This window comes from Ranitomeya imitator, chromosome 1 (assembly GCF_032444005.1).
Source record: "Ranitomeya imitator isolate aRanImi1 chromosome 1, aRanImi1.pri, whole genome shotgun sequence".
In the NCBI taxonomy this organism is placed as follows: Eukaryota; Metazoa; Chordata; class Amphibia; order Anura; family Dendrobatidae; genus Ranitomeya; species Ranitomeya imitator.
The window spans coordinates 1,230,139,899-1,230,154,919 of NC_091282.1; the positions used below are offsets into that span (position 1 = coordinate 1,230,139,899).

The following is a 15,021-nucleotide window of genomic DNA, read 5'->3' on the forward strand; positions in this document are numbered from 1 at the left end:
CAGGCACGGACCCCGAGCCACGCTCGCTCCACACTCCAGCTATAGAAGCTGCTAGCACGGACCCCGAGCCACGCTCACTCCACACTCCAGCTATAGAAGCTGCAGGCACGGACCCCGAGCCACGCTCGCTCCACGCTCCAGCTATAGAAGCTGCTGGCACGGACCCCGAGCCACGCTCACTCCACACTCCAGCTATAGAAGCTGCAGGCACGGACCCCGAGCCACGCTCGCTCCACGCTCCAGCTATAGAAGCTGCTGGCACGGACCCCGAGCCACGCTCGCTCCACACTCCAGCTATAGAAGCTGCTGGCACGGACCCCGAGCCACGCTCGCTCCACACTCCAGCTATAGAAGCTGCTGGCACGGACCCCGAGCCACGCTCGCTCCACACTCCAGCTATAGAAGCTGCTGGCACGGACCCCAAGCCACGCTCGCTCCACGCTCCAGCTATAGAAGCTGCTGGCACGGACCCCGAGCCACGCTCGCTCCACGCTCCAGCTATAGAAGCTGCTGGCACGGACCCCGAGCCACGCTCACTCCACGCTCCAGCTATAGAAGCTGCTAGCACGGACCCCGAGCCACGCTCGCTCCACACTCCAGCTATAGAACCTGCTAGCACGGACCCCGAGCCACGCTCGCTCCACACTCCAGCTATAGAAGCTGCTAGCACGGACCCCGAGCCACGCTCACTCCACACTCCAGCTATAGAAGCTGCAGGCACGGACCCCGAGCCACGCTCGCTCCAGCTATAGAAGCTGCTGGCACGGACCCCGAGCCACGCTCGCTCCACACTCCAGCTATAGAAGCTGCTGGCACGGACCCCGAGCCACGCTCGCTCCACGCTCCAGCTATAGAAGCTGCTGGCACGGACCCCGAGCCACGCTCGCTCCACACTCCAGCTATAGAAGCTGCTGGCACGGACCCCGAGCCACGCTCGCTCCACGCTCCAGCTATAGAAGCTGCTAGCACGGACCCCGAGCCACGCTCGCTCCACACTCCAGCTATAGAACCTGCTAGCACGGACCCCGAGCCACGCTCACTCCACGCTCCAGCTATAGAAGCTGCTAGCACGGACCCCGAGCCACGCTCGCTCCACGCTCCAGCTATAGAAGCTGCTAGCACGGACCCCGAGCCACGCTCACTCCAGCCTCCAGCTATAGAAGCTGCAGGCACGGACCCCGAGCCACGCTCACTCCACGCTCCAGCTATAGAAGCTGCTAGCACGGACCCCGAGCCACGCTCACTCCACGCTCCAGCTATAGAAGCTGCTGGCACGGATCCCAAGCCACACTCACTCCACGCTCCAGCTATAGAAGCTGCTGGCACGGACCCCGAGCCACGCTCGCTCCACGCTCCAGCTATAGAAGCTGCTGGCACAGACCCAGAGCCACGCTCGCTCCACGCTCCAGCTATAGAAGCTGCTAGCACGGACCCCGAGCCACGCTCACTCCACGCTCCAGCTATAGAAGCTGCTGGCACGGATCCTGAGCCACACTCACTCCACGCTCCAGCTATAGAAGCTGCAGGCACGGACCCCGAGCCACGCTCACTCCACGCTCCAGCTATAGAAGCTGCTGGCACGGACCCCGAGCCACGCTCGCTCCACACTCCAGCTATAGAAGCTGCTGGCACGGATCCCGAGCCACACTCACTCCACGCTCCAGCTATAGAAGCTGCAGGCACGGACCCCGAGCCACGCTCACTCCACGCTCCAGCTATAGAAGCTGCTGGCACGGACCCCGAGCCACGCTCGCTCCACACTCCAGCTATAGAAGCTGCTGGCACGGACCCCAAGCCACGCTCGCTCCACACTCCAGCTATAGAAGCTGCTGGCACGGACCCCGAGCCACGCTCGCTCCACACTCCAGCTATAGAAGCTGCTGGCACGGACCCCAAGCCACGCTCGCTCCACGCTCCAGCTATAGAAGCTGCTAGCACGGACCCCGAGCCACGCTCGCTCCACACTCCAGCTATAGAAGCTGCTGGCACGGACCCCAAGCCACGCTCGCTCCACACTCCAGCTATAGAAGCTGCTGGCACGGACCCCGAGCCACGCTCGCTCCACACTCCAGCTATAGAAGCTGCTGGCACGGACCCCAAGCCACGCTCGCTCCACGCTCCAGCTAAAGAAGCTGCTGGCACGGACCCCGAGTCACGCTCGCTCCACCCTCCAGCTATAGAAGCTGCTAGCACGGACCCCGAGCCACGCTCGCTCCACGCTCCAGCTATAGAAGCTGCTAGCACGGACCCCGAGCCACGCTCGCTCCACGCTCCAGCTATAGAAGCTGCTGGCACGGACCCCGAGCCACGCTCGCTCCACGCTCCAGCTATAGAAGCTGCAGGCACGGACCCAGAGCCACGCTCACTCCACGCTCCAGCTATAGAAGCTGCTGGCACGAACCCCAAGCCACGCTCGCTCCACGCTCCAGCTATAGAAGCTGCAGGCACGGACCCCGAGCCACGCTCGCTCCACGCTCCAGCTATAGAAGCTGCTGGCACGGACGCTGAGCCACGCTCGCTCCACGCTCCAGCTATAGAAGCTGCAGGCACGGACCCCGAGCCACGCTCGCTCCACACTCCAGCTATAGAAGCTGCTGGCACGGACCCCGAGCCACGCTCACTCCACGCTCCAGCTATAGAAGCTGCAGGCACGGACCCCGAGCCACGCTCACTCCACGCTCCAGCTATAGAAGCTGCTGGCACGGACCCCAAGCCACGCTCGCTCCACACTCCAGCTATAGAAGCTGCTGGCACGGACCCCGAGCCACGCTCGCTCCACACTCCAGCTATAGAAGCTGCTGGCACGGACCCCAAGCCACGCTCGCTCCACGCTCCAGCTAAAGAAGCTGCTGGCACGGACCCCGAGTCACGCTCGCTCCACCCTCCAGCTATAGAAGCTGCTAGCACGGACCCCGAGCCACGCTCGCTCCACGCTCCAGCTATAGAAGCTGCTAGCACGGACCCCGAGCCACGCTCGCTCCACGCTCCAGCTATAGAAGCTGCTGGCACGGACCCCGAGCCACGCTCGCTCCACGCTCCAGCTATAGAAGCTGCAGGCACGGACCCAGAGCCACGCTCACTCCACGCTCCAGCTATAGAAGCTGCTGGCACGAACCCCAAGCCACGCTCGCTCCACGCTCCAGCTATAGAAGCTGCAGGCACGGACCCCGAGCCACGCTCGCTCCACGCTCCAGCTATAGAAGCTGCTGGCACGGACGCTGAGCCACGCTCGCTCCACGCTCCAGCTATAGAAGCTGCAGGCACGGACCCCGAGCCACGCTCGCTCCACACTCCAGCTATAGAAGCTGCTGGCACGGACCCCGAGCCACGCTCACTCCACGCTCCAGCTATAGAAGCTGCAGGCACGGACCCCGAGCCACGCTCACTCCACGCTCCAGCTATAGAAGCTACTGGCACGGACCCCGAGCCACGCTCACTCCACGCTCCAGCTATAGAAGCTGCAGGCACGGACCCCGAGCCACGCTCGCTCCACGCTCCAGCTATAGAAGCTGCTGGCACGGACCCCGAGCCACGCTCGCTCCACGCTCCAGCTATAGAAGCTGCAGGCACGGACCCCGAGCCACGCTCGCTCCACGCTCCAGCTATAGAAGCTGCTGGCACGGACCCCGAGCCAGGCTTGCTCCACGCTCCAGCTATAGAAGCTGCAGGCACGGACCCCGAGCCACGCTCGCTCCACGCTCCAGCTATAGAAGCTGCAGGCACAGACCCCGAGCCACGCTCGCTCCACGCTCCAGCTATAGAAGCTGCTGGCACGGACCCCGAGCCACGCTCGCTCCACGCTCCAGCTATAGAAGCTGCTGGCACGGACCCCAAGCCACGCTCGCTCCACCTATAGAAGCTGCTGGCACGGACGCTGAGTCATGCTCGCTCCACGCTCCAGCTATAGAAGCTGCTGGCACAGACCCCGAGCCACGCTCGCTCCACGCTCCAGCTATAGAAGCTGCTGGCACGGACCATGTGCCACGCTCACTCCACACTCCAGCTATAGAAGCTGCAGGCACGGACCCCGAGCCACGCTCACTCCACGCTCCAGCTATAGAAGCTACTGGCACGGACCCCGAGCCACGCTCACTCCACGCTCCAGCTATAGAAGCTGCAGGCACGGACCCCGAGCCACGCTCGCTCCACGCTCCAGCTATAGAAGCTGCTGGCACGGACCCCGAGCCACGCTCGCTCCACGCTCCAGCTATAGAAGCTGCAGGCACGGACCCCGAGCCACGCTCGCTCCACGCTCCAGCTATAGAAGCTGCTGGCACGGACCCCGAGCCAGGCTTGCTCCACGCTCCAGCTATAGAAGCTGCAGGCACGGACCCCGAGCCACGCTCGCTCCACGCTCCAGCTATAGAAGCTGCAGGCACAGACCCCGAGCCACGCTCGCTCCACGCTCCAGCTATAGAAGCTGCTGGCACGGACCCCGAGCCACGCTCGCTCCACGCTCCAGCTATAGAAGCTGCTGGCACGGACCCCAAGCCACGCTCGCTCCACCTATAGAAGCTGCTGGCACGGACGCTGAGTCATGCTCGCTCCACGCTCCAGCTATAGAAGCTGCTGGCACAGACCCCGAGCCACGCTCGCTCCACGCTCCAGCTATAGAAGCTGCTGGCACGGACCATGTGCCACGCTCACTCCACACTCCAGCTATAGAAGCTGCTGGCACGGACCATGAGCCACGCTCGCTCCACCCCCCAGCCTGAAGCCGGAGCTTGACATCTTCCCATCCTCCGAGCCTCGTCTGTGTGCCGGCCACCGTTATACGGCCATGGTGGAGACTGAGCGACTCCCTGTACGGTGTCTATAGAAGCTGCTGGCACGGACCATGAGCCACGCTCACTCCACCCCCCAGCCTGAAGCCGGAGCTTGCCATCTTCCAATCCCCCGAGCATCTCGCACTTTCCGGCAGCTGCTGCAGGAGAAGCGGATCACTCTCAGGACAGCTATTGATTCCATATGGCGGCCACGGTAGGAGACGCTTCTCTAGTGGATGCGAGCGGCCGATGACACACGCGCACCTTCCTTCCCGTGCACCCCCGGCCGTCTGGCAGCGTTTAGGTGGGAGTATTTCTGGCATCACTTCTCTCGGATGTTTCTGCCAATTCACCCCGAAGCCCTCGCTTATAATCAGTATCATTTAAAGTGTAACACATGCAGGGGGACGGCATCCCACCGCCATCCCATCCACCGCCGCCACTTTCCTTCACCAATTATCTCTGAACTCTGGCTGAACCGCCAGGAATGTCAACGCCACGGCGCTGCCAACCAGGTGTCAAGAGATTAAACCTCCCGACGTGGCTCTGGGTGGTCGGTGGAGAAAGGTGGGTGCTCTGGTGTCATTACCGGCCGGTGGGCGATACTGGGCATCGGATAAGAAGTGCCTGGTGCCGCCCTGAGCTGCAGAATGAAGATTACTGCACCCCAGGACCCCGCAGAGCATTTACCCCCTTAGATAAAGGGCACCGACATGGGGAACATTCACGGGGTGCCCACAGCAGGAGGGAGGCGCCAAAGTCGGCAGCTTTACAACCAATCGTTTGAGGGTAATGATGGATCAAAAAGAGATCGCACCTCTCTGATCAACTCCGACAACCTGGGAGAGAGGAGCCGGCACAGACGTCACGTGGGTGAAAGTCGTCGGCCAGAAACTTTACACCTAAAGTTCCCAGACTTCCGTCCCCTCTCCAAGAAAACTTGCAAGAGAGCTGAGAAATTAAGTGATGGGGCCCGAGGGTCCGCACCGAGCACCGGCAGGGCACGTCCCACGGCCGCTGAGCCACAAAGTCCAATAATGAACGGGTCTCACCTGCAGGGTCCAGTACATGGAAGGGGGGACTACTACTCCAATCAGGTGACAGTGGGGACCCGACATGAGGGGGGTTCTCCTACCTGCTTCATGGCAAACTCCCCGATCCTTTCCGAGTGCTTGCGGATGCTTTCCAGGAAATCCTTCAGATCCGACATGGAGACGTCTTTGATCTCCTCCCGAAGCTTGGGGATGTTTTCCACCATGGTCTGGCAGAAGCGGTAGTGGCTGACCTGCGGCAGGTACGTGTGCTCCATCTGCTCCAGGGTCTTCAGTGCGGGGTAATGTCTGCAACGGAGGGGACACGGCGGATCACTTACAACATAACGCTATGGTCGTGGCCAGTCCGGTGCAGGCTCTTTCCAGGGCTGATGGAGGTGACTGACAGGTCCTCTCCTTATGTACACGCAATGGAGAGGCCCGTCATTCACCTGCTGCAGCGCTGGGAATAGCCGGCCAGGGACGGCGCTGGACACGTCTGGTCCTTGGTTGGAGTTTTGGGGTATGCTATCTCCAAAATGTCGTAGCATATCAAAGAATATCATCTCAGGCTGCAATCGTGCATCCAGGCAGCCCGCGGTGTGGAGAGCATGAATTACAGCGACAACGCACACTGACAGCAAGCAGAGGTCTAGGAAATGATGGAGGACTGCTGCAGAGGGATATAGGAGAGTCCGCACTGGAGACAATGCATCCCAGAAGCTGAGCGCGCAGCTGGGAGATTTCAGCTCTAGAGGGCATACATGCACAATTATTCAACAGGTTAAGGAAAAATTTCCAAAAGAATTACATTTCCATCTCCCCTGTGAGACAGGACCACTCACCTCTTTGCCCTCATCTGCTCCCGTAGTTTACTGTACATCTCCAGCACTGAAGACAAAAACAACAATTAAGAAAAGAAAAACAAACGTTTCCCCCAAAACATCACGTTACTGCAGATAAAACACAACAATGATGTGCACCACCTGCGAGGACCGCGGCAGCCGGCCAAAAATTGCTAATTTCAGAGTGAACACAACCTAAAGTTCAGGCCAGTAGAGACGGGTGGGATTCTCCCGGCACCTACCGGGCAGGCACAGGCTCAGCTTCTCCACGGTGGCGGCAATATTCCTCTGCTGGATGCGACACCTCTGCAGATCCTTCATGGTGGAAGACAACTGAGGACGGAGGGAGAAGACGCACTGTCAGCAACGATTAGAAATATCCCACATATACCCTCTGATACACCCAATCACAGCTCAGCTCCTCCAGTCATCCCACCAATCATAGCTCAGCTCCACCAGTCATCCCGCCAACCATAGCTCAGCTCCTCCAGTCATCCCACCAATCATAGCTCAGCTCTTCCAGTCATCCCGCCAATCACAGCTCAGCTCCTCAAGTCATCCCACCAATCATAGCTCAGCTCTTCCAGTCATCCCGCCAATCATAGCTCAGCTCCACCAGTCATCCCGCCAACCATAGCTCAGCTCTTCCAGTCATCCCGCCAATCACAGCTCAGCTCCTCAAGTCATCCCACCAATCATAGCTCAGCTCCACCAGTCATCCCGCCAACCATAGCTCAGCTCCTCCAGTCATCCCACCAATCATAGCTCAGCTCTTCCAGTCATCCCACCAATCATAGCTCAGCTCTTCCAGTCATCCCGCCAATCATAGCTCAGCTCTTCCAGTCATCCCACCAATCATAGCTCAGCTCCTCCAGTCATCCTAATCACAGCTCACCTCCTCCCATCATCCCAATCACAGCTCACCTCCTCTCGTCATCCCACTAATCACAGCTCAGCTTCTTCCATCATCTCATCAATCATAGCTCAGCTCCACCAGTCATCCCGCCAACCATAGCTCAGCTCCTCCAGTCATCCCACCAATCATAGCTCAGCTCCTCCAGTCATCCCACCAATCATAGCTCAGCTCTTCCAGTCATCCCGCCAGCCATAGCTCAGTTCCTCCAGTCATCCCACCAATCATAGTTCAGCTCCTCCCGTCATCCCATCAATCATAGCTCAGCTCCTCCCATCATCCCAATCACAGCTCAGCTCCTCCAGTCATCCCCCAATCATAGCTCAGCTCCTCCAGTCATCCCGAAAATCATAGCTCAGCTCCTCCAGTCATCCCGCCAACCATAGCTCAGCTCCTCCAGTCATCCCACCAATCATAGTTCAGCTCCTCCCGTCATCCCATCAATCATAGCTCAGCTCCTCCCATCATCCCAATCACAGCTCAGCTCCTCCAGTCATCCCGCCAATCACAGCTCAGCTCCTCCAGTCATCCCGCCAACCATAGCTCAGCTCCTCCAGTCATCCCACCAATCATAGTTCAGCTCCTCCCGTCATCCCATCAATCATAGCTCAGCTCCTCCCATCATCCCAATCACAGCTCAGCTCCTCCAGTCATCCCGCCAACCATAGCTCAGCTCCTCCAGTCATCCCGCCAACCATAGCTCAGCTCCTCCAGTCATCCCACCAATCATAGTTCAGCTCCTCCCGTCATCCCATCAATCATAGCTCAGCTCCTCCCATCATCCCAATCACAGCTCAGCTCCTCCAGTCATCCCGCCAATCACAGCTCAGCTCCTCCAGTCATCCTGCCAATCATAGCTCAGCTCTTCCAGTCATCCCACCAATCATAGCTCAGCTCTTCCAGTCATCCCGCCAATCATAGCTCAGCTCTTCCCGTCATCCCGCCAATCATAGCTCAGCTCCTCCAGTCATCCCGCCAATCATAGCTCAGCTCCTCCAGTCATCCCGCCAACCATAGCTCAGCTCCTCCAGTCATCCCACCAATCATAGCTCAGCTCTTCCAGTCATCCCGCCAATCACAGCTCAGCTCCTCAAGTCATCCCACCAATCATAGCTCAGCTCTTCCAGTCATCCCGCCAACCATAGCTCAGCTCCTCCAGTCATCCCACCAATCATAGTTCAGCTCCTCCCGTCATCCCATCAATCATAGCTCAGCTCCTCCCATCATCCCAATCACAGCTCAGCTCCTCCAGTCATCTCGCCAATCATAGCTCAGCTCCTCCAGTCATCCCGCCAATCATAGCTCAGCTCCTCCAGTCATCCCGCCATCATAGCTCAGCTCCTCCAGTCATCCCGCCAACCATAGCTCAGCTCCTCCAGTCATCCCACCAATCATAGTTCAGCTCCTCCCGTCATCCCGCCAATCATAGCTCAGCTCTACCAGTCATCCCGCCAATCATAGCTCAGCTCTTCCAGTCATCCCGCCAATCATAGCTCAGCTCCTCCAGTCATCCCGCCAATCATAGCTCAACTCCTCCAGTCATCCCGCCAACCATAGCTCAGCTCCTCCAGTCATCCCACCAATCATAGTTCAGCTCCTCCCGTCATCCCATCAATCACAGCTCAGCTCCTCCCATCATCCCAATCACAGCTCAGCTCCTCCAGTCATCCTGCCAACCATAGCTCAGCTCCTCCAGTCATCCCGCCAATCATAGCTCAGCTCCTCCAGTCATCCCACCAATCATAGCTCAGCTCTTCCAGTCATCCCGCCAATCATAGCTCAGCTCCTCCAGTCATCCCGCCAATCATAGCTCAGCTCCTCCAGTCATCCCGCCAATCATAGCTCAGCTCCTCCAGTCATCCCGCCAATCATAGCTCAGCTCTTCCAGTCATCCCGCCAATCATAGCTCAGCTCTTCCAGTCATCCCGCCAATCATAGCTCAGCTCCTCCAGTCATCCCGCCAATCACAGCTCAGCTCCTCCAGTCATCCTGCCAATCATAGCTCAGCTCCTCCAGTCATCCCGCCAATCATAGCTCAGCTCCTCCAGTCATCCCGCCAATCATAGCTCAGCTCCTCCAGTCATCCTAATCACAGCTCAGCTGCTCCCATCATCCCACCAAGCACAGCTCTGCTCCTCCGGTACCACCAATCACAGCTCAGCTCCTCCAGTACCACCAATCACAGCTCAGCTCCTACAGTACCACCAATCACAGCTCAGCTCCTCCAGTACCACCAATCACAGCTCCACTCCTTTGGTACCACCAATCGCAGCTCAGCTCCTTTGGTACCACCAATCACAGCTCAGCTCCTTTGGTACCACCAATCACAGCTCAGCTTCTCCGGTACCACCAATCACAGCTCAGCTCCTCCGGTACCACCAATCACAGCTCAGCTCCTCCGGTACCACCAATCACAGCTCAGCTTCTCCGGTACCACCAATCACAGCTCAGCTTCTCCGGTACCACCAATCACAGCTCAGCTCCTCCGGTACCACCAATCACAGCTCAGCTTCTCCGGTACCACCAATCACAGCTCAGCTCCTCCTCTCCTCCCTCTGACATTACAGTTATATACACACTCTATTACCTCTCCTCCGTCCAGCTGCAGACGCCTGTTAGTGTCCATCACCTGGTTCTGAAACCGAAAAAAAATTAAGATTGTACAATGAATGGACGAGGCGCGAAGTCCTGAGATACAATCTGCACAAGGTCACACGAATCCCGCGCTCTGCCCACGTGAGGGTCCGGTCATCACAGTCAGGGGACAGCAGTGTGACTCTCCAGAACAAATCATGACGAGATCGTGCAAGAGAAATCTAAGAATCTAAAACCCGGCACCTTCTTGGCGCATCGCACTGCTCACATAGGCTTCTAGATGACCTATAAAATCTAAAGTGCTGGGAAAAGGGGCTGAAACAGAGTGAAGGTGTCTGCGAGGGCAGCAGCGCTCCACTCTGCCCCCTGTGGGTCTCCTCAGGTGACAGCATCCACAGAATTGTCCACATGCTATTGCAGAACTCCGGCATTAATCTCCTGTAGATCACCCCCTTTTACACAAGATAAGACAGGGCTGTGGGGGGAGGCTCCTGCTGCAGCCAGCCGTCTTACCAATACAGGAAAAAGCGACAAGACTGGTGACTGCGCACTGTGGCTGCTTTCACTACCTGCTGGCAGACATGGGACCTGACTGTTGGGTTCCTACAATGCACTGCTGTCCAGTTTCGCACTCTTGTGCTCCCTCAGGGGGGAAGCACTCTCGGCGGTCTTACCTTCAGCTTCTCGGCCTCCCCGCGCACTTTCAGCAGCTCAGTGATGGAGTCTACGAAGCCCTGATAATGGAAATTACACATCTTCTCGATCTCGCGGTCGTGGTTCCGGATCCGCACCTCCAGCTTCTCCATAAAGTGGCTGTGCTCCTCTCCATCGTACACGGACCTGGACGGAAACAAGTTGGAGAGTTAATACTGATCCTGGACTGAAGATGGGTGACAAGATTATTTTTCACATCCACATTCCCACCAGTCATCCCGAGGTTAGCTCCAACTGTCCGATCACCTCAGTCCGGTGCAAGCCAGAATGCACAGCTCGTAGGAAGCAGCAGAATGCTGAATGCAGCTCTGGCTGTGACTGGAGGGCTGCCTGGCCATATGCAGAGGATTGCCACCGAGAGCGCTGCAAAAGGTCTGAAACGCAGAACCGCAGGCATCTACTATATAATTGTTTATGGGTCACTTCCGTCTGTCTTTCTGTCTGTCTTTCTTTCTGTCCCGGATATTCATTGGTCGCGGCCTCTGTCTGTCATGGAATCCAAGTCGCTGATTGGTCGTGGCAAAATGCCCAGGACTATTGCCACGACCAATCAGCGACGGGTGCAACATGGCCGCTCCTTCCTCCCCGCAGTCAGCGCCCGCTTCGCACTCCCCGCCAGTCACCGCTCACACAGGGTTAATGGCCACGCTAATGGACGTTATTGCGCGGTGTAACTCACTCCATTAACGCAGCTATTAACACTGTGTGACCAACTTTTTACTATTGATGCTGCCTATGCGGCATCAATAGTAAAAATATCTAATGTTAAAAATGATTAAAAAATAAAAAATCATTATATACTCACCTTTCAGTGACTTTCCCGCTCCTCGCGACGCTCCGGTGACCGCCCCATGCAAGCGGCAGGTTCTGGGGCCAAGGATGGTATGCCACAAGGACCTGCCATGATGTCACGGTCCTGCGCTCATCCAACCCTGGGACCGGAAGCTGCCGCGTGCACCGCACACAGGTACCAGGACTACAAGGGGCCTGCGGAAGGTGAGTATACGTTTATTTTTTATTTTAAGTCTTTTTTAACCTGTTACATACGTGGCTGGGCAATATACTACGTGGACTGGGCAATATACTACGTGACTGGGCAATATACTACGTGGACTGGGCAATATACTACGTGGACTGGGCAATATACTACGTGGCTGGGCAATATACTACGTGGCTGGGCAATATACTACGTGGACTGGGCAATATACTACGTGGGCTGGGCAATATACTACGTGGACTGGGCAATATACTACGTGGACTGGGCAATATACTACGTGACTGGGCAATATACTACGTGGCTGGGCAATATACTACGTGGCTGGGCAATATACTACGTGGCTGGGCAATATACTACGTGGCTGGGCAATATACTACGTGGACTGGGCAATATACTACGTGGACTGGGCAATATACTACGTGGACTGGGCAATATACTACGTGGACTGGGCAATATACTACGTGGCTGGGCAATATACTACGTGGCTGGGCAATATACTACGTAGCTGGGCAATATACTACGTGGCTGGGCAATATACTACGTGGACTGGGCAATATACTACGTGGACTGGGCAATATACTACGTGGACTGGGCAATATACTACGTGGCTGGGCAATATACTACATGGCTGGGCAATATACTACGTGGCTGGGCAATATACTACGTGGCTGGGCAATATACTACGTGGCTGGGCAATATACTACGTGGACTGGGCAATATACTACGTGGACTGGGCAATATACTACGTGGACTGGGCAATATACTACGTGGACTGGGCAATATACTACGTGGGCTGGGCAATATACTACGTGGCTGGGCAATATACTACGTGGCTGGGCAATATACTACGTGGCTGGGCAATATACTACGTGGCTGGGCAATATACTACGTGGACTGGGCAATATACTACGTGGGCTGGGCAATATACTACGTGGCTGGGCAATATACTACGTGGGCTGGGCAATATATTACGTGGCTGGGCAATATACTACGTGGCTGGGCAATATACTACGTGGCTGGGCAATATACTACGTGGCTGGGCAATATACTACGTGGCTGGGCAATATACTACGTGGCTGGGCAATATACTAAGTGGCTGGGCAATATACTACATGGCTGGGCAATATACTACGTAGCTTGGCAATATACTACGTGGCTGTGCTATATACTACGTGGCTGGGCAATATACTACGTGGCTGGGCAATATACTACGTGGACATGCATATTCTAGAATACCCGATGCGTTAGAATCGGGCCACCATCTAGTTTCATGTAACGCTGTATGCCCATCACACCATGCCACGTGAGTGCCACCTGCTGGCACACACAGCACAGGACATTACCTCAGCAGCTTGTGAGCAGGATCGGGAGCTAAAGCCTCCGGTGCTTACATTCATATAAAGCAAGAAGAGACCGTGAAAGTGGAAATCTGCGTATAGAGAGGACGCAGAACGACAGGTGCACAAAACACCCGGGCACAGGAGAGGCAGGGGGCAACTTCCTACAAAGTAATGGCAGTGCCAAGGCCAGAGAGGCACACAGCTTATAGCTGGCACAACTGTCAGATCGCAGCGCACAAACATGGACAGGGACGCTCATTCAGGCACAGCGCTCTGCAATATCTGTCCTGATGAAGAGTAAACAGGTGACAAAAACGGGCTAAAGACCCCCAATCACAGGTTCTCTGGGGGCTTCTACATTAAGCTTCATTAATTAATAAAAAAAAACTTTCCTTCCCCTACATACAGGACACGTCTACTCCATACAGGGCACCTCCCCCGAGCACGTCTACTACATACAGGGCTCCTCCCCCGAGCACGTCTACTACATACAGGACACCTCCCCCGAGCACATCTACTACATACAGGACACCTCCCCCGAGCACATCTACTCCATACAGGACACCTCCCCCAAGCACATCTACTACATACAGGACACCTCCCCCGAGCACGTCTACTACATACAGGACACCGCCCCCGAGCACGTCTACTACATACAGGACACCTCCCCCGAGCACGTCTACTACATACAGGACACCTCCCCCGAGCACATCTACAACATACAGGACACCTCCCCCGAGCACGTCTACTCCATACAGGACACCTCCCCCGAGCACATCTACTACATACAGGACACCGCCCCCGAGCACATCTACTGCATACAGGACAACTCCCCCGAGCACATCTACTGCATACAGAACACCGCCCCCGAGCACGTCTACTCCATACAGGGCACCGCCCCCGAGCACATCTACTACATACAGGACACCTCCCCCGAGCACATCTACTCCATACAGGACACCTCCCCCGAGCACGTCTACTCCATACAGGGCACCTCCCCCGAGCACGTCTACTACATACAGGACACCTCCCCCGAGCACGTCTACTACATACAGGACACCTCCCCCGAGCACGTCTACTACATACAGGACACCTCCCCCGAGCACGTCTACTACATACAGGACACCTCCCCCGAGCACGTCTACTACATACAGGACACCTCCCCCGAGCACATCTACTACATACAGGACACCTCCCCCGAGCACATCTACTACATACAGGACACCTCCCCCGAGCACATCTACTACATACAGGACACCTCCCCCGAGCACGTCTACTACATACAGGACACCGCCCCCGAGCACGTCTACTCCATACAGGGCACCGTCCCCGAGCACGTCTACTACATACAGGACACCTCCCCCGAGCACGTCTACTCCATACAGGGCACCGCCCCCGAGCACGTCTACTACATACAGGGCACCTCCCCGAGCACGTCTACTACATACAGGACACCTCCCCCGAGCACGTCTACTACATACAGGACACCTCCCCCGAGCACGTCTACTACATACAGGACACCTCCCCCGAGCACATCTACTACATACAGGACACCTCCCCCGAGCACATCTACTACATACAGGACACCTCCCCCGAGCAAGTCTACTACATACAGGACACCTCCCCCGAGCACATCTACTCCATACAGGGCACCGCCCCCGAGCACATCTACTACATACAGGGCTCCTCCCCCGAGCACATCTACGACATACAGGACACCGCCCCCGAGCACATCTACTCCATACAGGACACCTCCCCGGAGCACATCTACTACATACAGGACACCTCCCCCGAGCACATCTACTACATACAGGACACCG

At 57.0% G+C, this 15,021-nt stretch overlaps 1 protein-coding gene across 1 annotated transcript in view; it reads right to left on the bottom strand.

The window, feature by feature from the left end:
- The window catches only part of EXOC6B (exocyst complex component 6B), a 239,086-nt gene that overhangs the window by 166,461 nt on the left and 57,604 nt on the right, over positions 1-15,021 (bottom strand). Inside the window, exons 2-6 of the mRNA XM_069745123.1 lie at positions 10,825-10,990; positions 10,143-10,190; positions 6,885-6,975; positions 6,643-6,688; positions 5,902-6,106 (exon numbers count right to left, since the gene is read on the bottom strand). Coding sequence (XP_069601224.1) covers positions 5,902-6,106; positions 6,643-6,688; positions 6,885-6,975; positions 10,143-10,190; positions 10,825-10,990 — 556 coding nt within the window. The remainder of the gene's footprint in view (positions 1-5,901; positions 6,107-6,642; positions 6,689-6,884; positions 6,976-10,142; positions 10,191-10,824; positions 10,991-15,021) is intronic.